Below are 27,401 nucleotides of genomic sequence, written 5' to 3' on the forward strand. Positions count from 1 at the left end.
CACGTAGAACAAAATACTGAAAACATAAAACATAAACCTAATATTATCAAACAAAAACATAGCTATAACTATGTCAGGGAAAAACTCCTTGCATTATTTCCCTGTCTTGTTTCAGTGTACCAAACAGAGAAAACATTGGTTTATTCAGAAAAATTGGATGGGTAAAGAGAAACATTCTGCTACTTAGCTTGGATGTTTTGAACACAATTGCAGTCTCTTCCCGTTGACAATGGTTAGCCGCGCCTCAGCTTCCACAAAAGGACAATTTTCCTAATCTGAAAATGGAGAAAACAATGAGCAAAATTACAAGTCCACTACCAAAATGGATAAAACAATGAGCAAAATACAAGTCCACTATCAAATTCATAATTCCATCTCTAAATTGGCATTTATGACGATGCAACATTTTTCATTTTGACTATAGGATGGGCTTACCATTTGCGTTCGTACTTCATTACGACTTCTCATTGAAGGTATGGCAACTGCTTGAAAGTTTTTTCAAATTATCTCTCGTAAGCACCTTCACTGAGCTCTCTTCAGATTTAATTTCAGCCACAGAGAACTTCTCAACTAAATTGACAATAATACAAGTTTCTATACAGCTGAACAAATCTCGTTTCAATGCAACTGGGTAGCCCGGTTAAAATGAGACAGTTGACAGCAGCTAAACACTAATGAAGTTCCAACACAATTAGAAACAAAAATTGGTAGGAAGGCCAAGCGTACAAGATATCTTTTTTCAACTAAAATTAAGTGCAACTTCTGATTAACAAAGGTGGTGGAGCGTTGACAGTTTTGTATGAAAGAACCCCCTAGCCTCAGTGATTATGATATATGACACTATCTTGTTTAACCATGTGATTATTCCTATCCTGGGCAGCTGAGCTAGATCTTATGGAAAGCCTCCTATATATGTGTGATCTTTCTTAACAAATATATTTACCTCATATTTTTTGCTAACAAATAATCTTAATAGTCCTCAAGTGACTATAAAGGGAACATTGACAGTTCAAATCGTAAAGAACAGTGGCGCGCAAGACATAGGAAAACCATGGCTTCAATTCAACAGGTGAATGCAATAGGCATAGGCAGTAAGTTCATTACCAATTGAAGCTTGCCTTGATGATAGAAGAATATATAGACAAAAATTAAGTCATCAAAGGAAAACCAAGGCTTCAATTCAACAGGTGAATGCAATAGGCATAGGCAGTAAGTTCATTACCAATTGGAGCTTGCCTTGATGATAGAAGAATATATAGACAAAAATTAAGTCATCAACTCCAGCTGACTGCATTTCACTGACATAATTGCAATTAGCATCAAGTTGTTGATTACCGTGCAATAATTCAATATCCAGAGTCCAGATAAGCTTCTCTCAAGAAGCTCTGACGGCATAGATTTTCTTTCAAATCCTTTTCTGCAAGTTGGAAAGAAAAAATTATAATTATTTGAGACTAAGAGATATAGACATAAACCTAGGGAGATACTTGACACAACACTCGGTATTATAACAATGTTTTATGAAGAAACGGCAGATATACTTTCATTGTTAAATAGGCTCACTTGCCTCAGGTGAGGTTATCAATAAAAAACTTGCGTCAGGTGAAGTAGATTTAGATGGAAAGTTTTGACATCAACATAAAAAAGGTATAAAGATTATCAAAGTCTAGAATATGCAAGAATTATCCATGTATAGTTATAACCAATATTTATCAAACACATTTACCGCCTGTGCCAAAAACAAATTCCATATTGCAAATTGGAGCTGAAATTGAGATCAATCGTGTACAGAAACTTGTAATAGTTAGATGAATTGATAGTCCCAGATTCTATGGAAACTAAGCTGTACTTTTTACAGAAAAGAAACATATTAGAGCAGTAGAAAGTCCAATTCACATAAGTCTACATGATCCTTGAAAGAAAGTTAAATCGTAACACAGGCTCTCTCAAAAAATATGAAGAGACAAAGATTGTCGTTCATAGATAATTTGTTTGTATGCGAAAGATCATTTGCATCAAATGGTCATTCCTCTGTTACCCTAAGTCGTCACAGCCATTATTTTCATAATTTTCTCTATTAATTTCTCCTTGCCCCATTGCACACTGGGAAAAGTTTTCTAGTAGATTGATTTGTCTCGGAAAAGCAAAATGTACTCTAGTACTGAATGATCCTTCACCTCTCGTGTGTTTGAAGTAAATTAATGGAAATTAAATTAGGAATCTGTTATTATAATCTATTATGAAATCTGATAACTCAATAGCATTAAACACTTGCTCAGCTATATAAATTCTACCAAACATCGAAAAAATCCTTGAATATCAATCTACCTATCAAATTCAAATAATGTTTTATCTCTCAAAGGGGAAAAAATCATCAACGAAACAGGAATAAATATCATACAAAAGACAAAAAAATTCATAATACGAACAATACGGAGAACATAGAATGATAATTTGATTACCTCTTTGCAAAAAGAAAAAAACAAGCGACTGAGTGATTTCCATCCATGAAAACGTAACCGGTTTTATGATGATGATGATGATGATGAAAGGAGGATAAAAAGTAACCCCCGTTTTTTGTCTGTGGGGTTTAAATAGAGAGAGAGAGAGAGCAGCGACAAAAGAATGAATGAATGAATGTTAGGTACGCGCGTTGGCGTGTGTCTTCTTTTTATATATATATATAGGTTCAACAAAAAAATAATAATAGGTGTCCCACCTCATGTGGTAAGTTTGTTCAAGAGCCCCCAAAATATGGGACCGCTACAAACTTTCAACAAATGCACTGCTACTACTATATATTATAGTACCATCTTTGGTCAGAGAGGTATCAGGCTTTCACTCAATTTTACATACTTTTTATTCCCTTTATCATACCGTACTGGAAATTCAGCCATTTGATACCAATTTGACATCTTGAGACTCGGAACATTTTGAGACTTCCAACACATTTCTCGTCAAGTAGATAGATACGCAGAGAGGTTAACAAGAATTTTCTATCAACTTCTAAATTTTCATCTTCGCATAGGCAGCTACTCTGAGAAGGTCTGATCTCAACTACAAATACAAAATTCTTGAAAAAGCTACCAAGTTATTCAATAGAGTTGCGCTTTTTTTAAATGTTTTTAGATAACTACTTTGTTACCACTTCTGCTGGTTGACAGGGTACTTTGCCAGACGGGAAGATTGTTGCTGTTCAAAGGTTGAACTAATTGGCGGAATCTTGTAAAGCTGTTTGTTAGGCTGCAGCCAGGACAAATCTTATTTTATGTGATCCATTTGCAATAGATGCACTTCCCCTCATTAATCTGAATACCTATCTCTCTGATACATGTAAAAATAACGGTCCCAAATTAAGCTGGAAGAAGCGATACAATGTCATCTTGCTGCTCATAACATATTTCCCATAAATTTTCAATGATGGCCTTTTTCAACTCTAATGACACAATGTGCTTACACATCCTCAAAAAGCAATTCACCTTGCGGCAGCTAAAAGAATTTAGAAGAAAAAAGTAAAGCCACTTGAGGAAGATTGCTAAAGATTATGATCCATCTTTGGATTCATTGCCATAGCAGCTTATAAATTCATATTAAACTACAGTTACATGTTTACACAAAAAGACGACTGACTGGCTTCATATAGTAGTCCAGGACTCCAGGCAAAGGAGTGAACGGAAAGAGCAGAGATAATGTAAATCCCCTTATTCGTCTGTTTCAGCACCTCCTGCCTTGAGATGCAAGTGTTTCTCCCTCCTCTGGAAGTCTGTCAATCCCTTCCCACTGCCAGTGACACCAACCTTACCCTTTGGATCATCAGGAGACTTAAAGATGCTCTCACGCTTGCGCCCTGAGAAGAACCCAACCTACAAACACAAAAAAATAGAGTTCACACAAGTGTCCAACAAAAACAGTGGCATAGATCTTATAGCTATTATTTATCATGCTTGTGTTCATTTTTCTTACATGGTTCATAGGAAAAGCTCACTTTCTTACAGGGGTTCAAACCCACCTTCTGCAGTAGTATATATGGTAGCTCCAAAACATATTATTTCAAATTAAGCTTATAAAAAGCTGGTGTTTAGAATTGTTTTTTTAGTTTTTTCTTTTGTATCTAGATTGTTACAAGTACTCTCTTGTGCGCAAAATAAATCCATGGCAAACAAACCTTCTTAATAGTCACTTATTTGAAGATGACGCAACTCTCTTATTTCCATGGCATCACACATTCTGACACCACTATAAACCTACTGTTTGATGTCACAAGGCATCAAAGTGTGGACTCCAAAGTGATGACAACATTATAAGCAATATCATACAGAACAAACACACGTTATATAAAAACTCTGTGAACATTACCTTTTTAGCGCGGCCCTTTGTTGTCTGAAATTGCTGCCATGCATTTTGCCGTTTATTTTGTGTGACTTCAAGTTGCTCAAACCGCATCTTTGACTTAAAAGCGTGTATCTTCTTCCGCTTAGCAACTTTCTGTTAATGCAATCATCAACAAAATTTATGAGACAGGGTAAATGGAAACTACAATGTGAAGTTAACAAAAAAGACACCATGGCACTGATACCATATTATACTATGTTGAATACAGATTTGAAATGACACTTTGACACACACAACCCCACAGTACCACACACACACACACGGCCCAAAAAAAAGTGTCATAATTAATCTGAACACCTCCCATCTCATTGTTTTTACATGTAGATTGGATCAATAAATTTATGGTTAACATAGATCAATCATGCAACCTCGTCTACAATTCACAGGATAAAAGAATGTGGACCCCGGCCCAAGGATAAACCAACAAATGGCAATTGTTTAAAAGAAGCAAAAAACACTTAAAAGGCTACTCACCACATCTTCTGGGTCATCCGGTTCTATGCGAAGTTTTGCTGGTAAGGTCTTTGATTGGAAATCCTCAACAGCTGCTTGTGCAATCTTTTTTTTGATAGCCTGTTTTGTCGCTTCAGCTTCTCTCTCTGCTTCAAGCAAAGTATTAACAACACCTTCTTGGATTGGCCTCACATTGCTAGGATCAACCTGCAAATCCACGGTCTTATATCATGCTTGTGATCATTTTCAAATTAACGAAAGGAAACAAGTATATGCGATTGGAGTAAGTGGGGAACAAAAACAGTTTCGGAAGGTGGGCATCCAGTAGGAGATTTCATATCAGAGTAGTCTGATAACTAAAACAAAGGGTCAAGGGGACGGTCATCAATCATCACAATTTGGCTACAGGATAGAAAAATAAATCAAATGCAGGTCACCACCAATTTGGATGGGGGGAGTCAAAGTTCAACACAGAAAACTTCAAGGGGCCTTATATTGTGCTATTTATTTACATTAGACAAATTTAAATTTTAACTCTCGCTACAATTTTAAAAATCCTTCTCATTAGTTTTTTCAGTTTCAAACTATCTGTATCTTCTAATGTCATAAACGAAAGATCAACTACTCCAACGGTACCACGAAACTATTTTCAATTCAATAGCACTACTCTTGTCAGATTTCAAGGTTCTACAACGCAATTAGACGAAGACATACCTCTTCCTTATTTCCCCATTCATCGTAGGTGACATTGTAACCAATTGAGGTGTGAGACTCAATTGTAGCATCATACCTGAAAATTCAACTAACCAAACATAAAAGATAGGAAAATACAGGTAATACAAACAGAAGGTCAACCGAAAACTGGATTTACAAAAAAAAAAATGTATTTATTCTATACATACCACTCTCCATCCTCACTCCAAACAGCTTGAACTTTGGTGCCAACAGGAAACCTCTCAAATGAGTCGGACATCTCGTCTGATACCTAAACAAGAAAGAAAGTGACTAAGAGAAAGGAGAGATAGATAAAAACAAGATATGATAGTTTAATATTACAACCAATTTCTTTTTTTCCCCTGATACATATTATAACCAATTTCTTTAACAGGAAATATTTGGAGTATAAATTTGAAACAAACAATGGTCTGATAATACTAATAGCAGATAATGGCAAGGGTAATAATGGCATTTTTCCATTTTTTTTATGATTGACAATGATGGTCATATTAGGACAACCACATCACAATCAAATGAACGATTAATAATACCAAAACAAGGACAGTGATAAGCTGATTATAATTTTTTTCTGAGAATGGTATGACAATCATCATATAGCAAAAACGTAACCAAATACTTAAAATGCAAGAACCAAAATAGGTGAAAAATGTGAACATCTTGAATAGAAAACAAAGTAGTTAAAACAACATTTACTAATTTATGCAGCATTGCAATTATTTCACTTGCACACAGATTTCAGTCTGTACTCTGTACAGACATATCAATTGGAAGTTACTATAGAGGACTAGAAGGGGTGAAAAACTATCAACCTTATTTGAATGTGTATTGTCATATGAACAGTATGTGCAAACATTTGCATAATCAATTCAGTGAGTAGTTATATAAAGCAAAAATTCATTAGACAACCCCATCCCACCCCACCCCCAAAAAAAAAAAAAAAAAAAAAAAAAGAAAAGCTTGGCGTAAAATTACCATTGTATAATGAGAGGTGCCATCGGAGAGACGCTGACTGGGAGACGCACCAGTGTCATCTCCAATATTCAACCCAGGAATTCCATTTTGCTCTGCAGTAGTTAAGAGTTCCTCAGTTAACACGATCACCTGCAAGAAAGTCTCATCCCAGTCAGTCCCATGATAAAACTCATTGTCATGAAACAAAGAAGTAGAATCAAATTGAACTATGAACTCATTATAATCTCAGCATGAAAATCTGAAAAGTGGACAAGCGTGCAGTTCACCCCGACACCACACCTGCACAGAAGCAAGATAAGAGTGATGGGAAACTAGATTGTGAGAGACAGTTCTCTTTTGGTTGTATAATTTCTCCAAAGAAGTCTCGTTTCTAGAATGTATTTACAAGACTATCCTTGAATGAAAACACCACCCTCACCTTTCTGACAAAAGATAAAATTCAAAAACCTCCACGAGAAATCCTCAGCCATTGATGCAGCCCTGCCCGAAGAACATAATGTTTTTTTTTTTGAAACGGGTGATTAAATTCTAAATTAGTGTACATCTACCTTTAGAATCTCCTTGGTCCTTAGAAGCGCAAACTTACATTAATTTCAGTATGGATGGAGTATGGTGATGAAGTATAAACTGTAGATAAATTGATGACAAGGCAATAGTAATGTTTGATATGACTCACCTCTTGAAGCTCTTTTTCCATGTCAGCATATTCAGAATTTGCAGGATCATCTTCCAGTAGTTTTTGAACCTATTTGACAAGGTGAATCGAGATAATAAAAATTGATCAAATTAATCAAATTTGGAATAAAGTAAACCCTAATTGAGGCGAGATAATAAAAAAAAAAATAATAATTGGAGAATTAATGAAGAGAAAGAGAAACCTGATGGAGCTGTTCTTTATAAGTAGATAGATTCGAGGCAAGTCCTCCAATACTCAGCTCTTCGCTTCCTTGCATTTTTTATTTACTTTTGAATAATGTTTTTCTAATAAGTCCTCCAAGACTCGGTTTATAAATTCCGGATTTCGGTCTGTCGGAATTCCGGTTTTGTGATATTTGCACTTTTGCAGTAGATTTGTATTGAAGATGAGATCATTTTGTAATTCCTCCATAAATATCGTGATATATCATGATATTTTGTGTCTATGACTAGTCACCCCCATCCCGAATTAGCCAAGTTCAAAAGTTGTATACCACATTAGAGCATTCCCAATGCAAACAACAATTTTTTTTTTGGTAAAATGTATTCTATTTATTCACTTAAATGTATTCTATTTTTCTTTTTTGGTAAAATGTATTCTATTTATTCACTTAAATGTATTCTATTTTTCGAAAAGTACAAGTAGCAGCCGAGTCATTTAACAAAAGACTATTTACAGAGTTAGGTGGCCTACCACACCAAATAGAGGTAACATCCAATTGCATATGTGAAAGTGTATTGGATAAGTTTTCTCGAGTAACACCCAATTACATATGTGAAAGTGTATTGGGTAAGTTTTTTCAAGTAACACCCAATTGCATATGTGAAAGTGTATTGGACAAGTTTTCTCGAGTAACACCTAATGCAAACAACAACTTGTTACTTCTATATAAGTGCTACATAAGACTATTTCCTTTATAGTTACTTTCTTGGTGAGAACCTATTAGGGATTGTCTAATGCAAAAGTGACTTTAAAATTCAGGCGAAATGTTTTATTTGGAATGTGAAAAATGAAATCATATGGGAAAAAAATAATAATAAAAAAGCGTCGTTACTTGGAGGGAAGAGCCATTGAACCATGTAGAAGCTGAGCGGCAGAGTTGTGAGAAACTTAACCAGCGATTCTATGCCTTGAGAGCGGTTGTCCCAAACATCTCTAAGATGGACAAAGCGTCATTACTTGGAGATGCTATTACTTATATCACCGATCTGCAGATGAAGATTAGCGTTTTGGAAACTGAAAAGGAGATGACAAGAAACAATAATCAAAAGCAACCACTTGTCCCAGATATTGATGTTCAGACAAGGCAAGAAGACACTGTTGTTCGAGTTAGCTGCCCGTTGGATGCTCACCCAGTTTCTAAAGTCATAAGGGCATTTCAGGAGACACAAGTTACTGTCCACGAATCCGAAGTTTCTACCACAGATAATGATTCGGTTCTTCACACATTCTCAATCCGGACTCAAGGTGGAGCAAGTGAGCATTTGAAGGAGAGACTGATCGCTGCCCTGTCAAGATGACCTGACGTGACATTGTACTTGTAAGATGAATCCCAACCAGTTTCCTTGTCTTTCTAAACTACTTTTAAGCGAAAATGTTGTATCCTTGAATAGATCTGACTGTTCCATTCCACAAGGAAAAGATTTTGTTGTATCATGCCTTATCACTAAGTTTATGTGCATCTTTTTGTGTATTATCATTGTTTTTGTCATAATGCGTATCGTAAAATATTAAGAATAGTAAGATACTTGAATTTCTTTTGACATGTATAAATAGTCATATAACACAACTAAGATAGGTAGGCAAGATACATATAAGAGAATTCACATAACACAAGTTTTTCATTGTATTTTCCTTGGCAAACTCAGTAAGTGCCAAAGAGAAATGAATACACGAGGTAAGAAAGATACTTTACATGTGTGTAGCTTTCATTTCTTTTCCCTAATTAGTACCAGCCGGATGTCAAAGAATTAAGCATAAGTAATGAACGATAGTTTGGTATTACTCCCTTGATTCTTTGAGGGATTGTTCATTTCTATTTAATTCTTGAGCTATATTGTGGTGGCCAGTCTCACATTTGAAATCACCGCACAGGCTAAAGAGGACCTCTAATGTTAATTTTGCCATAACCTAGCAGATCTTGCTATGCAGCCATGCAGGTGCACAGTCTCTTAGTCTCTTTGCTTACAGGAAGGACATGGTATGGTATGCTTTCCTGACGAGAAATAGGCCTATGTGCATGCTACATTTTGTATGAGTATCTGTACATTTTGTAGATCTAAATTGCCAATGACTTGTCTTAAGTTGTCCTGTTACAAGAAAAAGCTTCCGGTGCCCCAAAAGGGATGGTGGAAGTAGAGTTCTTTCATATCTGACTATCTGAGTTCTTTCATATCTGCATATACTTTCAGCATTTAGGATAGTCTACTCTGTTGAATTTGACGACTGGCAAAGTGGGAAACAAACTCCCTGTTTGCATTATGTGCCTTCAACACGATTCTACCACCACTCTGTATATCTTGTTAATGCCCCCAAACACGTCATATTTTTTCGATGCCTCCCAACCCCACCACCTCTTCACTCTTGGAATAGTTCATTGCCTATCGTTTTGGTTTGTAAATGATTGGATTTTTGTTTCACGCGTTTTGGATGTACTGCAGCCCCCACACACAATAGCACAGAAACAACAATTGCTCCCGAGTTCTATTTGGTATCAGTAATCAGACCAGCAGCTGGCTGGTTTCATGACAAATAGCAATATAGATAATTTGAGTAAGCTGTTTCGTAGAATCGATGAGGTGAAAGATTTGATTCATATCGAGTAGTATTAATTTGCTTGTTCACATCTTCCATGCATGCACGAGGTAGCCGCACCCCCCTTGATGATACAGTTGACTGATTTTAAATTAAAGCACAATAGGGAAATAAGCGTGCAACTGAATCAACTAATATACCAAAAAAAAATAACCTGTAAGTCGTCCGTCCCCACATGCCCAAGCTCAGGCTATGGCGGCTGCGTCTCCAACTGTATTTCTTATCGTATCACTTATAAGGCTATAACCATATAAATGACACCAGTCTGGCTGCACCCGGTTCTACAGAGCTTGCGTTACTACAGACATTTACCTTTCTTTTGCTGTTTTGCTAATATTAATGCGAAAATAGATCTCACCGTCTTTCTCCTTTCTAAAGGTCCTCATTTGAATTTCAATTGGGTACTGCCCTCGTGAAACTAACCAATCCCATTTCCCCTCGTTTTACAGTATCTTTTTTTTTTCTATAGGAACCTCGCTTACAGTATGTGTCATATATGCAATGCATTGAAAGCATCCATCTCTCTCCCACTGTCCCATATCACTGCACCAAGCAATTCCAGAGTACTAGCAAAAAGAGTTTTCTGGATGCAGGTCTGTTTTTGACCAAGATCATATCAACCTAATTAATTATATGATTTACTGTATAATTCTCATACAAAGTTCTTTAACTCTACAGTATACAACGTTTGAAAAGGTATTGAGGTTCCCCAAGGACACTCCAACAGTCCAACTAGAAAGTAGAGATCTTGCAAGTGCCAAGTGTGTAGGAAAATGAAAAATGGTAAAAAAGATCTGAAAATCTTATATTGCGAGAAATTCAAGAAATTTCTGGGGCCATTGACCAACTACGCTGGTGGAGGTATCGTTTCTCTGCCGGTGCCTCATATCAACCATACTGAAAGAAAACAATTGAACTACCAAGCCAACATGATATGATTTTGGATCAGAAACACATATAAAACTGACATAAAGTTCATTGATCAGTCTTCAGTACAAGTACCTTATAATTTCTTCGTTAGATAATAAATTAATAAAATGCAGATTGAAATTAGTTGTTAGCACTAAAGTACTAATATGAATATGAGCCGTCCAGAAGGGAAGATCCCAATGAATGGTTGGTTAATAATACATAGTAGCTGTTTCCAAGCTCTTTTGCTTCGAAAACAATCCACAATCTCATAATTAAATTACTTGTTATTTCATCGGGATCGTTTATCACTTAAAATAACTACTAAACAATCACTCTAATTCCTTCTTAGTCTCATTCCCTTGACTTGCTTTTTACGATATCTTTAGCCTAGTCCTCCGGCGTCGTACTCGGCGTCAACTTTTTGAAATCACATACTTACATGCATTTGAGTTTTCAGTGACACACTTGTGATGTGTGTTGTATGTATATATATACAAGGTTGTGATCCCCACGTAAAGATGGTTGGTTCTCGTTCATGTTTGTTCTCTGTGTTTTAATTCATCAAAGCAAGAGTTTAACAATAACGGTTAAGGAATAAGAGAAGAGCATAGGGAGTAATATCTTAAGCAAAATTTAAAAACTATGGCGTCCTCAAATGGTGGAGTTCCACCAGGATTCCGCTTCCACCCGACCGATGAAGAGCTACTTTATTACTATTTGAGAAAGAAGATCTCTTTTCAAAAGTTTGATTTGGAGGTGATCAGAGAAGTAGACTTGAACAAGATTGAACCATGGGACTTGCAAGGTAATTAATTAAATACGTTAATTACAGAATGAAGCTCAAGCAGTGCTTAATTATTCAATCCAACAGTTTTTCGTACCTCCTTGTATTTCAAAACTTGTAAAGGATTGTTACTCGTAAAGTATATCAGTATATGCCTATTATATGCGTGCTAATCAGTTTAGGAAAAGTAGGTCCTAGCTTCTTTGTGCTGTTTTCATATTCATTTTGGCCGGAACACTTTAATGTCTTCTTATTTATTTATTTGCTTAACGTAGCTGAAATTGGATCTTATTTATGTTTTTCTACTTTTCTGAGGTTAAAACTCATGAAAAATTGATTTTGTCACTCTTCCTAATCTATTAGCATTTTGATGGCTTGGATATTTTGTAGTTGTATGTACGTTTTGTGAGATGAGATCTCTTGTGAGATTAAAACTTCCACTGTCAGTTTTAGTACTTCAAGTAGTTCCAGTCGTTAGACTCGAAGCAGGTGTTATCTTGTTCATGTTCTCGTATTCCACATCAGTTTCTGGTGAATAAAATTCTAGTTTCAGTCGTTAAAACTTAAAAGCAATCAATGTTAAGAAATGATAACTGTATGATAAGACTTAGTTAATTGCATGCGAGAAAGATTTTTGGTATACTAAATGGCATTGTTTTAAAAGGGCGTTTGAGGTCTACTCCAAGGCGTGCAAACTCTGGCGATGAGTAAGGCGTTTACGCACTGGAAGTCTACGCTTCAATGTGTGAGGCGTTCTTGAAGTGTTCGTTGAGGCGATAGTAGTGAGGCCTAAGCCTCCATTATTGCAAAAAATTTAGACCATAATTTTTATTTTTTTATTTTTCTGATTTTTGGTTTTTCTTTTGAATTTTAATGTAAGTAGACATCAACAGAATCAATGTACCAAATAAATTAACCCATTAAATGGTGACATTTCTTGGTTCACAGAAAGATGCAGGATTGGGTCTACACCCCAAAACGAGTGGTATTTCTTCAGTCACAAGGACAGGAAGTATCCAACGGGATCAAGAACGAATAGAGCTACGAATGCTGGATTTTGGAAGGCGACTGGGAGAGATAAATGTATTAGGAACAGCTTTAAGAAGATTGGAATGAGGAAGACACTGGTATTCTACCGAGGTAGAGCCCCTCATGGCCAAAAGACTGATTGGATCATGCATGAATATCGACTAGAAGATACCGATGATTATCAAGGAAACAGTGGAAGTGTAAGATAATCAAAACTGAAAAGTCTAGCTTGTTCATAATTTGACTTTCTTCAATAGTAAACGATAGATTGTGTTGCATGTTCATTCATTTCATGTGGCATATGCCAGGGGCTGCCCTGGACCAAGTGTGATTTTCTTCTTGATTGGTCTAAAGTTTACTAAAAGTTTAACACTATTCGTTTCTGAAAAAAAAGCATATTTTTTTTATTTGATTAGATATTGTTGCAGTATTTATGTTATCGCATATATGAATTAAAACTTATTGATAGGTTTCCCCGCATACTCTCCCTTCTACTGTTCTACAGTACAGCAAGGCGATAAAAACCTTAACATTTAGTGCTCGAACTCTACATTTATATATACATATAAAAGAAATAGAGTACTGATTGGTCGTCTAGGTAATTAAGAAATATTGATTATAGTTTACTAGTTTTATACACTAGCTATGATCGATCAATTAGTGTATTTAAGTTGACTTCTGTGTAGTTGATATTATTTTATTTACGATACATATCCATGAGAATGGTAAGATGGTGAGTCCTGGACCCTTTTCATGTGGACGTACTATTTAAGCTACTAACTAGTAACAAGTTGCATACGGTGCTTAATTATAGTAGTAGACTAGTAGTCCATCTTCGGTTTCAATTCAACTGCCTCTGAATTGTCCCGTAGCTTTTAATTTTAGCTTTTGGTACTGCAGGAGGATGGATGGGTTGTATGTCGTGTGTTCAAGAAGAAGAACTTATTCAAAATTGGTGGTGGTAGTGAGGGCGGAACCAGCATGCAGGGTACAACGACACACCAACTCATGAACAATGCATCAAGCAACAACCAAGCTCTTGCCCTCCTCACTAGGGACAGTCACACTCAGTATGCAAACCGTGTACAACACATGAACCAGCATACCTTTGACCTCTACAAGCCAGAGCTTGGCCTACACTACACTACTATTAATCATCCAGACAGTAGTATTCACTACTCGAATTTGCAACCTCAAACCTTAATTCTCCAACCACACAACAACAAGCCGATTGGTTATGACCCGCAGCTATTATCAAACCAAAGGGATAACTGTGACAGTGGGAGTGAAAGCCTCGTTGCAGGAGGACAAGTTCAATACCAACCATGTGAGCAGGGAGCTGGAATAGACAATGAGTCTCAACAAATGGTAGCTGGAGAAAGAGACGTAGGCCTAAATGACTGGACGATGCTTGACCGTCTAGTAACTCCCCATCAGCTTGGTGCTGAAGATTCTTCCAAAGGCGTGGTGAGATTTGAGGATGCAACAAATGCATCATCAGTAAACCAAATCAATCAGCAGCTTTCCATCCGCGGAGAGATGGATTTTTGGGGATATGCAAAATAACGTGTCGTTTTCATTCCAAGTACGTACTTAACCGACTGGACTAGAGCCAACTAGCTAGTCCAGCATACTATACTAGTGTACCAATATTGAATCCACATCCATTTCTTCTTACGCATCTATTTTAATTCGATTATTGTAATTAGTGAAGTTTGTAATTTGTTTAAGGGGCAGGAGAAATGATTTTGGGCTTTCTTCCACCCTCTATTACACTTTCTCATTGTGGTATTTTATGTCATTTTATGTGGTAAAATATATTTTCTCGGTCCAGTTTCTAAAGAAAATATAATACCGAATGACGGTGTGTGTGTGTGCGTGAGTTTTGTTTTTTTTTTGTGGATTTCTTGAGCTGTTGAGCATGCAAAGCATTCAAACCATCACCCAGCAAAACAATTCGTGGAGGCAGTGCCAAGTGCCAACTAGTAAAATTGGTAAAATTTTTGGGTGATGATATCAAAAGTCTAGAAATCGAACCTCCTAGCATTAAAAAGTTACTGATTTCATTTAAAACAGGTTTTAAAAAAATAAAAAACAAACAAACAAACAGTAGATTGGGCGGATTGGGTACCCATCTAAAAAATAAGCAGCCCAGAACAGAGCCCATCTGGGCCGGGCTAAGTAGTAGAGCCCGTTAAAAACCAAAGTAGCATCTGAAAATGTAAAACCCACCGGGCATTCCTGTCTCTGCGCGCGATGAGTGAAGAAGAAAAAGAGGCTGCTGCTCTTGTTGTTGAGGATAATATTAACGGTAATAATATGGATTCCTACCACTCCGAAGAAGAAGAAGATGAAGATGAAGATGAACAAGACGAAGAAGAAGAAGAGGAGGAAGAAGAAGAAGAAGAAGAAGAATACAAGCTTACCTTCCAAGGAGAGATGAACCCTTTAGATTTCACAGAGGATGATGCCTTTGGAACTCAGCCTTATCAGCAATTCGAACGCCTCGAGTACGAAGCTCTTGCCGACAAAAAGCGCAAAGCACTTACTACCAAAACGTATTCTTCTTCCTCTTTCTTTCTTGTTTTTTCCCCACACATTACAACTTGAGAGTCTTTTACCATGTAGAGTTTCTTTTACAGTGATGCTGGGTCTGCAAAGAAGTCTAGACTGGACGAATCTGTTCTTAAAAGCATTGATGAAATTATGGAAGGTATGAATTTGGGCTGCCGAAGAAGACGAAGAAAGTCAAGGAAGGTATCCCATCTTCATCTTAAATACATTGCCAACCATATATAAATTTCTGTTTATTTAAATATTATGGTTTCATTTCAATTACGTCTTATTTTGTCTGCATTTATTAATGAGATTACAAGACTTTGTTTTCTTTATACAGCCTAAGAAAAGAGGCAGACGCAAGGGGTCTAAAAACAAGCTTAGCTCTGAAGTCAATACAAAACTTGGGGAAGCTAATATTTTTTATGCTAAAGGACAGTATGAAGAAGTAAGTTTCCGCATTTTGTAACCTCGTTTAAACATATAATTTATGCATCATAGGAGTTAGTTTTCTCGGCATTGTAACCAATGTGCAATTTACTTGGAGAACTAGGCCATCAATGTGCTGAAAGAGGTTGTTATGCTTGCACCGAATTTGTCTGAAACCTACCATACACTTGGTCTTGTATATGAAGAGATTGGAGATGAGAAAAAAGCTATGAATTTCTACATGCTTGCAGCTCATTTGGCACCCAAGGATCATGCATCTCTGTGGAAGAGACTCGTCGCTTTGTCAATGTGAGTTTTTTCCATTTGCGTATTATTTTTAAATCGCGTAGTCTTCAGAATGGGTTAGGTAAATATCACATCTTTTGCTTGTGTATTATTACATTCTTCTATTTTTCTCAAGTAACTTGTGGACATTGCTTAGGAATATCAATGCTTTTGTTCGATATACTAGCATATGTAAGCAATTATTGGACGACTTTGACCATTAAAATACGCTTAGAATCCCATGATATTTGAAAATCAGACGATATATTGGCTGATTCTAAATGTTTAAGCCATGCTGGATATGCTTGCTTGTTGCTACCTTTCTCTCTCTAATAAGAAAGTTCTTTGCTTCCTATTTTTTCAATCTGCTTATATGCTCTGTTATGCAGAGAGCAGGGTAATGTTGGTCAAGCCACATACTGCCTTTCAAAAGCAATAAAGTCTGATCCAGAAGATATAGGCCTTAGATTTAATCGTGCAACACTTTATGTTGAGCTCGGAGATCATCAAAAAGCTGCCGAATCATATCACCACATTGTAAAACTCTGTCCAGAAAATGTAGTTGCAGTCAAGATGGCAGCAAAGGTTTGGTTGTTTGACATGTGTATTGGTACCTTACAGTCTCTCTTCTTTTTTTTTTCTCTTAATGTGAAAACTCCCATACTTTGCTTAACTTTGCTGATGTGTACATGGTGTTGCTATGTATGTCGCTTCACATCCTCTTCTGCTATAGCTTTGGTTAAACATCCCCCAAAAAAAATTCTCCACGGTAAAAAGAATGAACATTGGATTTTATTCAGAATGTTTGGTACATCCCCAAAGAATTTCTCCTTGGTAAAATCAACATATTAACTAAAAGTTATAGAAGTAATTACAACACAATTGATTTCCGCTCAGCTCTGCAGAAAAAAAAAATCAATAGATCTGATGCATTTACACCTTATAGAGTAAATAGGATAAAGAACGAGAAAGCTGACATAAGTTCGAGATTGTTACTGGGACTAGAGAACTCCCGAACTCCGAATTAAATGGATCTCTTTAGTAGGTCTTGAATTCTCTAAACTGCAGAATTTTAGAAAAGTGCTAGTTTATCTGTTTTTCATCCAAAGTCGAGGTTTCAAGTTTACTACTTCAACTATGATATTGATATTTCTGGAAGTTTTGATTAAAAGTAACCTGCAAATTGGATCATATATTTCTATAAGTTGTACTATTTTAAACAAAAACTATGTTAACCCATGTTGCTATATATATACCATTTCATTCTGGAATTCTTGAGGGCTTTCTTCGAAATTTATGGAGATTTAGTACTTTGTGTGCAACCATTGGTTGTTACATTTACTGCTTAGTGATTTTCACTTCCCTTGTTTTTGTTGATTGTTGATTATTACACAACTCCAGGTTCAAATATATCAAAAAGTGCTATTAAGGTGTTTCGACCAAATTGATTTTTCCCTTTCTTTTTCTGTTCCAATTTCTTTCCAGATGTACCAAAAGTGTAACCAGGTTGAGCAGTCCATCAGTATTCTAGAGGATTATATGAAAGATCACCCGAAGGATACTGATTTTACTGTGGTTAATCTTCTAGTTGCCATACACATGGAAAACAATGCTCATCTTAAAGCCATTCAGCAGATTGAGCAGGCACGCTCATTTTACTGTTCCCAAATGCAATTGCCTATAGATCTAACTGTCAAGGCTGGAATTTGCCAAGTTCATCTGGGAAATATCGAGGAGGCTGAGGTTTGTTTTACATTGCTTTTGAACACATCTATTCTTAACATTGGTTTGGTTCTGGAAGTGTTACCATTGTTACTGTTATGTTGTTTCTTCCTTCTATATGATAGCTTGGTTAAGTATTTGTGATGTTCATGATTACATGGATAATACAGCAAATAATGACACAAACACGTCTGTTATTCTCGTCTGTGAGTGCATAGCGTTGGACACATTCACCCTTGATAATAGAAATACTAAAATTTTGTGTGTTTATGTATCTGATACGTTTAATAGTGTTCGACTGACAACTTGTTTGGAGATGGGCTGTCCTTGTTGGCAGCTTTGATATGGCCACTCCTACTTTCTTGGACATCTTAAAAGTCGGTGGTTTAGTATTTTTATTTATTTATTTAATTTTTTTCACATGTAAATGATCAAATGCTGGAATCTTATATACACCATAAATGATTTTATATTATCTAAGGTAATATCAACCCTAACAGTGAATATGGTAAAATTGTTGTGTAGATTCTTTTTGGATATCTACAAGTGGAATGTGCTGATGATGTTGCTAACTTAATCATAGAAGCTGCAGACACTCTTATGAGCTTTGGCCACCATCAACTTGCTCTGAAGTACTATTTCTTGCTAGAAGGGAACAGTGAGCGTGTCAAGGTAAGGAGATTGCAGCAAAGTTCTACTTGCTTGACGTAGTAGTTGATTTTGACATTGAGATAATAATGGGATAAAAGATGATTTATTGTATAATACAGCATGGGGATCTTGATTTGCAATGAAATGCAGTGGAAAATTTTGTTGTTGAATGCTTTTGCATTTGAACTCATGCAGGGGATTTTACATCTGAAAATTGCTAAATGCTATTTATCCTTATCAGAAAGAGCACAAGCAATTTCATTTTACTATAAAGGTGCGATCAGCCTTCTCAAGTTCTTATTGACTGAACTTCAATGTGCAAATTTATAGTATCTCTTTGTACTCATTTTGGAAGACAAAATTGTTTGGTCATGTATGAGATTCGTATTGCAGCTGCAGTTCGAAAATTTCAATTTGGCTCTATGTTGGAAAAGCACAAAATGAGCAATGTTCAAGAAATATCAACATAAAGAAATATGTTGGGTTGTCTTAAATGTTTTCACCTAGGGGTGTGGTTGCTGGCGGAAAACAATTTTCTTCTTCCTATGGACTTGTTTTTTATTGTTTTGACTTGCCTCCAAAGCGTTTGAAATATCTAGTTGTTACTATTTTGAGTTACAAAATTGTATTTTTGTGGCTCACATCAATCTCCCATACGATTGTGGGGGTGAAATAGTTTATTCCTTGAGATGTAACGTAGATGGCCTTTGGTATCATTTGCATTATCTTATAGTCTTTTACCCATCTATAGTGTTGAGTTCCTGATTAGAAAGTCTATTACTTCTTTCACAAATGCATGATTCCTTTTACACTTGTAGTTTCAGTTTCAGTATTAGTTCAATAACTTGAAAGAGGTACGTCTCTTCGGAAACTAAGCCATATCTTGTTCAGCTTTGAGTACCATGGAGCATAATATTGACGCCCGTGTGACTTTAGCTTCTCTTCTCCTTGAAGAGGGAAAAGATGATGAGGCCATTTCATTGCTTTCTCCTCCAAAACATATAGGTAACTGCTGTTTGAAAATGGAAGTCTTTTTTTCATTTTCTTCTGGATTTTGTTTTTGGTACACACTTTATTTATTTCTATCAATATATGTTCCAGAGTCACCCATCGACACATTTGTTGGGCAATCTAAGCCATGGTGGGTTAGTGGGAAAATTAGAGTGCAACTTGGCCAAATCTATCATGTGAAAGGGATGCTAGAGGAATTTGTTGATGTAATCTTACCATCTGTTTCTGAAGCATTGAGTGTTGAAAGTTTGAACCAAAAGGTAATGTTATGCATTCACTTAAAAGATTATTAGTCTCTATCCCTTGGTTTTTAACCCTTCTCTTCATAATGTCCCTCTTAAGAAATAATTACGACACATATACTCAATTGCAAATCGACACATTTTTTATTTTATTTTTTTTGGCAGCGTGTCAAGGTAAAGGTCGGCCCATTGGTCTGCTCGACAACCCTATGTATATTTATTTATTTATAATTGCCCCATTTTACATGGTATAGTAGAATATGATTAATTGAAAACTTACCGTGGGCATCCTTCTTGTTTCTTCTTCCACGTATATACTATACTCAAAAGTACAACATAAGCCCTTATACTTAAAATTGTGTATTCAAACGCTTGATTTACTGGCAGTTTTTTTTAATATATAGAGTAATACATACTTTTTTTAAAGATTCCTTCACGAATATGAAATTTTATTTCTTTTATATGATGTAGTGTAGAATTTATGATTGCATTCCTTGCAGATGGTTTGATTGACTTAAATAAAAGCTGAAATGGTGTAAACACTGGCTAAGTTATTTTTCCTTCTTGTGTGGATACTTGATGCTCTTCAAAGTTTTAAATTTGCTAATATCCTCTTCTTATTTTGTGTCATTTATATACTCGTTATGGTCCATTAGAGGTTGATTTTTTTTCTTCATGAAATAGGCCAAACCAAAGAAAAGGCTCACGACAAGCATTCTCTTCGAAAGAGTGAAAATATTAGGTGATCATCAAATTGATTCTATATTTGGTGGTTTCAGGCCCCTAGCAGCTCCATCAGAATTGTGAGTATCAATATTGCAACTCATTTTTAGTGGTACTTCAGAAATGTGTGAAACTTGTATAGGGGATTTGTAACCAAGGAAACTTGTACTCCGACCGTGTCCGCACACACGACACACACACAACTAATGGAAAAGCACGTGTTCCTTCAATATTTGTCATGGAGAACTTGTCAGTTCAATCCATGTGTCAGTCAATATGAGTCAATAGCTTCTGTGTAGAAACAGTGGGTCTACTGTTTCTCGGTGGGGGTGCCTCTTTGTTCATCTTTTTGGAGGAGAGAGAGAGGGTTGGGTTTGGGGGGGGGGGGGGGTGGTGTAGGCGCTTATTTGTACTGGCTCTTTACCAGCATTACGGATATTTCCTATCCTTTTTGTTCAGTTCTTCACCGGTAGACCTGTGGCACTCTGATTAGCTCTATGTGTGTTGCGCGTTTTGTAGCTCGTCGCTTGTGCTTGAGATGTAGTTTCTAAAAGCATTTTGTCCTTATTGGGATAAAAAATGGAACATGTCCGTGGACCCTGGTGTTCTCAGTACAATGCTTGTTGCGATATATTCCAATCATGTTTGTTATTTTCAAGAAGATTTTGCTTTCTTAAGTTATTCATCCAAGATACTCCTTATAAAGGTTAAAAGCTACAAGAGCGAAGAAAGCACTTGAAAAGAAGGCAGCTTTGAAGGAAGAGAAAAAAGCTGCCGTACTGGCGGCTGGGTTGGATTGGCACAGTGACGATTCAGACAATGAGTCTCCGGTATCTTATATTTGATGGTTCACATTAAAGCGTTTACGATATTGCTTTTAATTTTTGAGATCTTAATATGCTTTTGCTTTGTGTGGTTCGCGTTCTGGAGTATGTCTCTAGCAGCATGCACAAAAGGAGTCACCTTTGCCAAATCTTCTGAAGGACAATGAACACTATCAGCTTATTATAGATGTTAGTATATATTCTTCTTGCTTGACTCCTGTGTTTGTGAATTATGCTTATTGCCACTTCTAAAGTAATAATTTGACATTTTCATTGAATACAATCTGTAGCTTTGCAAGGCGTTGGCATCGTTGCGGCGTTATTGGGATGCACTAAAGATTATACAAGATACTCAAAGATTAGCACTCAGTACACTATCTTTTGAAAAGAAGGAGGAGCTCCGATCAATTGAAGCTCGTAAGTCCCAATCCCCTGATCATTTGAAATCCATCAACTCTGTGGAGATCTGATTTCTCGTGTATTCAGTGATCTTAGTTTTCCACGATCGACATTGTTGGACATGAAGTACTAGTGTAGCTTTGCTTATCACTATTTATATCATTCTAAAGAGTCAAGCGTTTGCTTATAACTATTGAACTGCCTTGGCGTGGAACTATTTTTGAAGTTCTTGTCCATCAGAAGTGCATTAACTTATTTCCCATGTAATCCTCTCGCATCAAATGCTATTTGCTTCCTTCTCACATTGTTGTTTTACAATAGTTGTCGTCGGGTTTGATTATTATTCCCTCAATGTAGCAGATTAAGGCAGGCATGCGGCTGCAATATGATGTTTAAACATTTTTAGCTGTGTCTAAGAACAAAATATTCTTTCCTTGCAGAAATTGCATATAATATTTCTGATCCAACTTACGCCTGTGAAGATGCACGGTCCACTGTTAAGAAACATCCAAACAGCATTTCTTCGTGGAACTACTACTACAAAGTTATTTCAAGGTACGTGGGTTCTTTTCTTTTTTGTACGATATATATAATTTGCTTTATATATGAAAACCTTCTTGAGAGACCATTCGATATTTTTGTTCTTTTGTAAAGAAAGTGGGGTTAAACAGAAAAAATATTGCAGACATACATAAGACATTACTTAATGATCATGATTGTTCAAGTAAAGAAAGCAACAAAAGTAATAGTGCCGCCTAAACAAGCAACAATAGTAGCTAGACTCTTTGCTTCCCCAAAGAGATGTCTTATGAATAAAGCTAACACGGGATAGTAAAAGCCAGTGGCTTTCTTGGGTTAGAGATTCACTTCAAAACTCAAGCTGCTAGAAAAACATCTGCTCCTACCAGCACTGTTGGAACAGCTAGTGAGTCCAAAGGAGAGAGCTTCAGCTATATCCTGTGTTTAGAAATTGATAGACGTACATTCTTATTAATCTCTACTGATCCATGTTTTATCCTGATTAGACCACAAAAGCCAAAAATTGTATAGTTGATGGATTTTTACAAGATCCTTATAAAACCTCATCAAGAATGTGTTTCATTTGCTTTTTATATATATATAGGGATCCATATACAACACTTTTTATACAACAGTTTATACAACACCCTTTTATAACTTGAACAAAGGGTTAATACTTTGTGGGTATGATCTTACCACTATAGAGATCACGTCCACAAAATTTCATATCATTCCAAAATCTCTAACCCTTTCAAAATTTGATTTGAAAATGTGATTTATTTTAACGGTTAGGATTTAAAGTTTTGCAACCCCCTTTTGGCATCTTTAGAAATTTCTAAATAAATCCATTTTTTGCAAGGAAGATGACATCTACAAAAAATCAAGTCGTAAGTAAATTTGTAGAGTGAGATGGAGGCCATTGTATAAATTGTTGTATAAAAAGTGTTGTATATGGATCCCTCCCCATCTGTATAAATTCCTATAGAATGGACATAATTTATTAGTCATTACCAATTCCTATTGCAATTGATTTGGTTCATGTTCTAGATTGGAGAGCAAGTTGTCAAGACCTTCAAAGTTTTTGATCCATATGAGGCGTGCTCACCCAAAATGTGTAGCACCCATTATCATTTCCGGGCATAAGTTTACGATGATCAGCCAGCACCAGTCAGCTGCAAGAAAATATCTCGCAGCTTATAAACTGCAGCCTGACAGCCCCTTGATCAATCTCTGTGTGGGTATGAGGCTTGTTAATCACTTCCCTTTTTCTTCACTCTGGACTGTGGATATAATTTTTCTATTTTCTTTGCAGGAACTGCTTTGATCAACTTAGCACTGGGATTTAGACTTCAGAATAAACATCAATGTCTTGCACAAGGATTTGCATTCCTCCACAATAACTTGCGTTTAAGTGATAACAGTCAGGTTCACTTTTGTCTAACTCTTTATAATGTTGTACCATCCATACTTCAGTTTTTAGCATAGTGAGCCTCTTTTACTTGCCATCTTTTGAAGATTATAATATATTTAACCCTTCCCCAACCAGAACTACTTTATAAGATCAAGCGGCCAAAAAGCAACAACTATGTCTTCTGAGTCCCGTTTTCTGTATCGTGGCAAGCCTCCATGGTTATATAAATGGGAGGCTTGTACAAGTACTTACTTTAGATTCGACTGAATGGGTGAGGTGCTTGAAGAAGTGTTGTATTGAAGGCCTACCTAGTAGGGTTGCAATTCATTCCCTCAAGTACTATTACCTAAGACAGTATCACACTGTGATTCTGGTTTTTTCTTTCTTTCTTTTACACTTTCACTTTCTGGAATTTCCCTCCCCTTTTTCCTATACTTAATACAATTCTCACCTCACTTAGCAAAAAAAAAAAAAAAACTAACTCTTATGATGAGAGATCGAATTGCCCATATGGTTGAACTTAGAGGCCATAATGGTTGGATTACGTTGGGAACCACTTTACTTTAAGAGCTCTCGCTGTTGTGAAGTGGTAAAAAGTATTGATGCTGAAGAAGCCCATTCTAACTACAGGTGCATGGAACTACCACTCTGATATAATGTTGAGAACCACTTCACTCTATAAGCCCGAGGTGATGAGAGGCACAACAAGTCAACAATATATGAAAGGAACTGCTTTCTAGCTGGGGGCAAACACAATATCATATTTTGCATTTTTTAGGTTAATACTTGGACTAGTTTTAATAAAAATCCACTCGTCTCCATTATTTTCAATAACTATGAGGAGAGACGCATTCATGAATATATATAGAAGAAAAAGAAATGGCTTTTGCTAATTTCATGTGAAATTTGTATTTACAGTAGAAACTTTTGCAGGAAGCCTTGTATAATATCGCCCGAGCATATCAGCATGTTGGCCTTGTGACCTTGGCCGCTTCATATTATGAAAAGGTGATTGCAACTCAAGTAAAGGATTACCCTATTCCTAAAATGCCTATAGAGGATTCAAGTCTTCCGCAAAGTCATAGTCAGGGATATTGCAACCTTCGTAGGGAGGCAGCATACAATTTGCATCTGATATACAGGAAAAGCGGTGCTTTAGATCTTGCTAGACAGGTCCTTAGAAATCATTGCTCACCATGAGGTACTTTGGTTTCCGGAGGAGCAGTATCCTACAGATGTTTGCACATAATTTTATTATTTTGTATTATGTATTAGTCTCTATTTATCACTCTTTTAGGTAGTTATTGGAATGCCCTCATGTTGGCTTCTACGTACGTGAAAATCTTGTATACATGTAATTCAAGTTTGTTAACAAAGTATTCTCATCTGTGTTTGGCTCTTTTATTTTGGCTGAATCTTCAGAGTACCTGCAGATGAAATATAAAGTAGAAACTGAAAACTTCGCTGCTTTAATTTCTTCCTCGATTAAAAGATTCTGAAACCGGTTACATATTGTTTCCATTTTTTTGATACTCAGGCTTCAGTGTATCACCATTAACAGCGCATCTATGCATGGCCAACAATACTCAAATAAAAGAAGACTACAAAGAGAAACAAGATTGATCAGTAATTCTTGTGCGCATTGTTCTACAAAATTTGAAAATCTGTTTGATTATGCTCCAATTTTTTTTCCTCTACCCACAAACATGCTAGACCTAGTTTTGTAGGCAGCTTTCTCTTAGTTTATGCCCAGCAGCGATACATGGAACCACATGCGAGATCATATGCATAGTGCCAACCCACTAATTTCTAATGTCCAACAATTGCAAAACTGAGGTACGTCTTTTTCATTGCTAGAGGTACAAGAGGCCTAAACATAATCCATCATCAATCCAATCTCAACATATGCTGAAATGTAGATGTTATAAAGGGAAAACTTGAGAGTTTAATTTCAGAATATATGCGGATAGCATACTAGACTTGACCTTAACCACCCTTTCTCTTTTACTGAGAGGAATCAACTGTGTTGAACTCTAATGACAACAATTAAAGCTATGAGGAACATGTCCTTAAAAGAAAATGAAAAATGTCAATATCATCATAACACACTGTGCACTGGGCAACTGCTGCTAGATGCTAAAATGGTAACAAATATACACCAAGGAGGGTTAAGTTTCTTATAAATAATTGTTGAAACTCGCAGTTTCTTCACCTTCTCCACTTTTCAACCTCTCTCGAAGTTGCTCTGATTACCTTCTTGGTATTTACAACCAGCTCATCAATCAGAACGCCAAGCTCATCCCTGAAATTGACAAGAGAAAGCTAGAGTTGGAGATGACCATACTGATGGATAAGTGCACACCTTTAAAATAGAGTTCCTATGATACTTTCAATTGCCCTTTGAGCAGTCAGGGCAGCGCTAATGCCCAAGACAGTATTCATAACTCAAAAAGATAAAGTTACTGAGAAACTAAAATTGCAAAACTAATACAAATTCAAAACTCAAAAAGATAAACTTACTGAGAAGGCAGATATCCAGGGCCATGGAATAACTTTCCAATATTGGTGTAGCGACGACTCTCATCGTGTGCAACTCCCCTTCCTACACCATAGCCAAATCCTAAACCAACTCCACATCCAGCACCAATACCAAATCCAAACTGTAACCCAGGTATCCCTGGACCTAAACCTGCACCTATGGAAACCATAGTAAGTCAGCAGCCACAAACTCATTGAAGTACAGTAGACACTAAGTCCTAATTTCATTTGTGTCAGTAATCGCAACAAAAAAGTAAACTCTTTTGTTAATATCAGATAAATTTTTTCTGGTTTGATGCAACTAAAATCAGTAACTTGCTTCCTAAACTTGATCGTCTATCTAATAGAAAGATGTTCTGTAGCATTATCTCAGTGGTCGAATTAGTTATATATTGATTGAATGTCAATCGTGAAAACACTGTAACCCCAAACTGAAAATAGTTCAAGGAGTAGATGAGAAACTCCCCATTTGGTCGAAATAACTAGTCTTTTTTTAACAGCAATTGACTATTTCATAAACAATATCTCCAAAACAATGGGTACCTCCCATGAGACCGAAGCCGAAACCGACACCACAGCCGGCGCCGAAACCAAAACCAGGTCCCAGCTTTCCCAGCTGCTTTGTCTTGAGTTCTGGTAGCTTCCAGAACATTCCCTTCTCCTCGTTGTTGTTGCTGCTGCTGCTGCCGTTCATCTTTCTTTCTCTCTCTCCCAGAGTCGTCTGAACAACACTCGGTGGGACGGAGAATACGACCACTTTGCGAGTGCGTTTGAGCATGACACGCGGCGCAATGCTCATTTTAATAATAATTAATAAGCCCATACACCCCAATTCGGCCTTTCTAAAAAAACCCGACCCGGTTCGAAACTGTGAACATTGAAACACTCGACACCTGCTGTGAGCTACTACTTGTCCACTTGTCCTCTTGTTCTCCACCAAATGTTGAATTTCAAGAAATTAGTCCAAGGCCTATTTTCGAGTGAAAATCGCGATTTTTTTTAATCACTCTCAATGATAAATTTTGCTATAGGCTCTTTATTAGATGTCTTTTTGAAACTGCTGAACTCTAATTTAATCCCGAACTGGTAACAATTTCTTAATGAAATAGATCCAACCTTGAAATTTTATTTAGTAATCCGGCCATTGCCAAATGGTAACTCATACTATTTTCATTAAGAATACTACTCTAACACTTGATCTAATTTAATCAAATCTAAAATTTGGGTGAAAGTTTGAGTGAATTAAATTTTTGTTTCAGTTTTGGGTACTGGTTCGGGTGTTTGGTTCAATCTTACTATT

At 36.4% G+C, this 27,401-nt stretch overlaps 4 protein-coding genes and 1 long non-coding RNA gene across 9 annotated transcripts; 2 read left to right on the top strand and 3 right to left on the bottom strand.

Moving 5' to 3' along the window:
* Nucleotides 1-6: 6 nt before the first annotated feature.
* Nucleotides 7-2,650, bottom strand: LOC147472878 (uncharacterized). Its single transcript, XR_015210650.1, has 4 exons — nucleotides 2,463-2,650; nucleotides 1,223-1,417; nucleotides 436-671; nucleotides 7-275 (listed from the first exon to the last, which is right to left on the bottom strand). It is a non-coding gene; the product is annotated as an uncharacterized LOC147472878 (long non-coding RNA).
* Nucleotides 2,651-3,383: 733 nt separating this feature from the next.
* LOC147472879 (nucleic acid binding/RNA binding protein) lies at nucleotides 3,384-7,632 on the bottom strand. The gene is made up of 8 exons (XM_086588086.1): nucleotides 7,434-7,632; nucleotides 7,232-7,300; nucleotides 6,556-6,684; nucleotides 5,748-5,830; nucleotides 5,560-5,635; nucleotides 4,867-5,052; nucleotides 4,357-4,485; nucleotides 3,384-3,863 (listed from the first exon to the last, which is right to left on the bottom strand). Exons 1-8 carry the CDS (start codon nucleotides 7,506-7,508, stop codon nucleotides 3,702-3,704), a joined length of 909 nt encoding a protein of 302 aa, XP_086444212.1. The 5' UTR covers nucleotides 7,509-7,632; the 3' UTR covers nucleotides 3,384-3,701.
* Nucleotides 7,633-11,525: 3,893 nt separating this feature from the next.
* Nucleotides 11,526-14,650, top strand: LOC147472880 (protein BEARSKIN2-like). Its single transcript, XM_086588085.1, has 3 exons — nucleotides 11,526-11,783; nucleotides 12,711-12,991; nucleotides 13,692-14,650. The coding sequence occupies exons 1-3, from the start codon at nucleotides 11,621-11,623 to the stop codon at nucleotides 14,355-14,357; spliced, it is 1,110 nt and encodes a 369-aa protein (XP_086444211.1). The 5' UTR covers nucleotides 11,526-11,620; the 3' UTR covers nucleotides 14,358-14,650.
* Nucleotides 14,651-15,047: 397 nt separating this feature from the next.
* LOC147472881 (tetratricopeptide repeat (TPR)-containing protein) lies at nucleotides 15,048-24,950 on the top strand. 4 transcript variants are annotated; one of them, XR_015210649.1, is made up of 18 exons: nucleotides 15,048-15,349; nucleotides 15,434-15,548; nucleotides 15,688-15,795; nucleotides 15,901-16,085; nucleotides 16,451-16,646; nucleotides 17,547-17,804; nucleotides 18,309-18,455; nucleotides 18,630-18,708; nucleotides 19,326-19,439; nucleotides 19,536-19,705; nucleotides 20,372-20,490; nucleotides 21,117-21,240; nucleotides 21,352-21,423; nucleotides 21,525-21,651; nucleotides 22,074-22,188; nucleotides 23,200-23,386; nucleotides 23,465-23,577; nucleotides 24,497-24,950. XR_015210649.1 is itself a non-coding variant. In XM_086588079.1 (18 exons), exons 1-18 carry the CDS (start codon nucleotides 15,048-15,050, stop codon nucleotides 24,761-24,763), a joined length of 2,802 nt encoding a protein of 933 aa, XP_086444205.1. In that variant the 3' UTR covers nucleotides 24,764-24,950. The 4 variants fall into 4 exon arrangements, 3 of the variants coding, with proteins under 3 accessions (XP_086444205.1, XP_086444206.1, XP_086444207.1); XM_086588079.1 differs by having other exon boundaries at nucleotides 23,200-23,390; XM_086588080.1 differs by having other exon boundaries at nucleotides 21,355-21,423; nucleotides 23,200-23,390.
* A 593-nt stretch (nucleotides 24,951-25,543) lies between these two features.
* On the bottom strand, nucleotides 25,544-27,023 carry LOC147472882 (glycine-rich protein). 2 transcript variants are annotated; one of them, XM_086588089.1, is made up of 3 exons: nucleotides 26,645-27,023; nucleotides 26,084-26,252; nucleotides 25,544-25,865 (listed from the first exon to the last, which is right to left on the bottom strand). In XM_086588089.1, exons 1-3 carry the CDS (start codon nucleotides 26,922-26,924, stop codon nucleotides 25,772-25,774), a joined length of 543 nt encoding a protein of 180 aa, XP_086444215.1. In that variant the 5' UTR covers nucleotides 26,925-27,023; the 3' UTR covers nucleotides 25,544-25,771. The 2 variants fall into 2 exon arrangements, with proteins under 2 accessions (XP_086444215.1, XP_086444214.1); XM_086588088.1 differs by having other exon boundaries at nucleotides 26,084-26,258; nucleotides 26,645-26,885.
* Nucleotides 27,024-27,401: the final 378 nt, after the last annotated feature.

Source organism: Coptis chinensis, unplaced genomic scaffold (genome assembly GCF_015680905.1).
Source record: "Coptis chinensis isolate HL-2020 unplaced genomic scaffold, ASM1568090v1 utg653_pilon_pilon, whole genome shotgun sequence".
Taxonomy (NCBI): Eukaryota; Viridiplantae; Streptophyta; class Magnoliopsida; order Ranunculales; family Ranunculaceae; genus Coptis; species Coptis chinensis.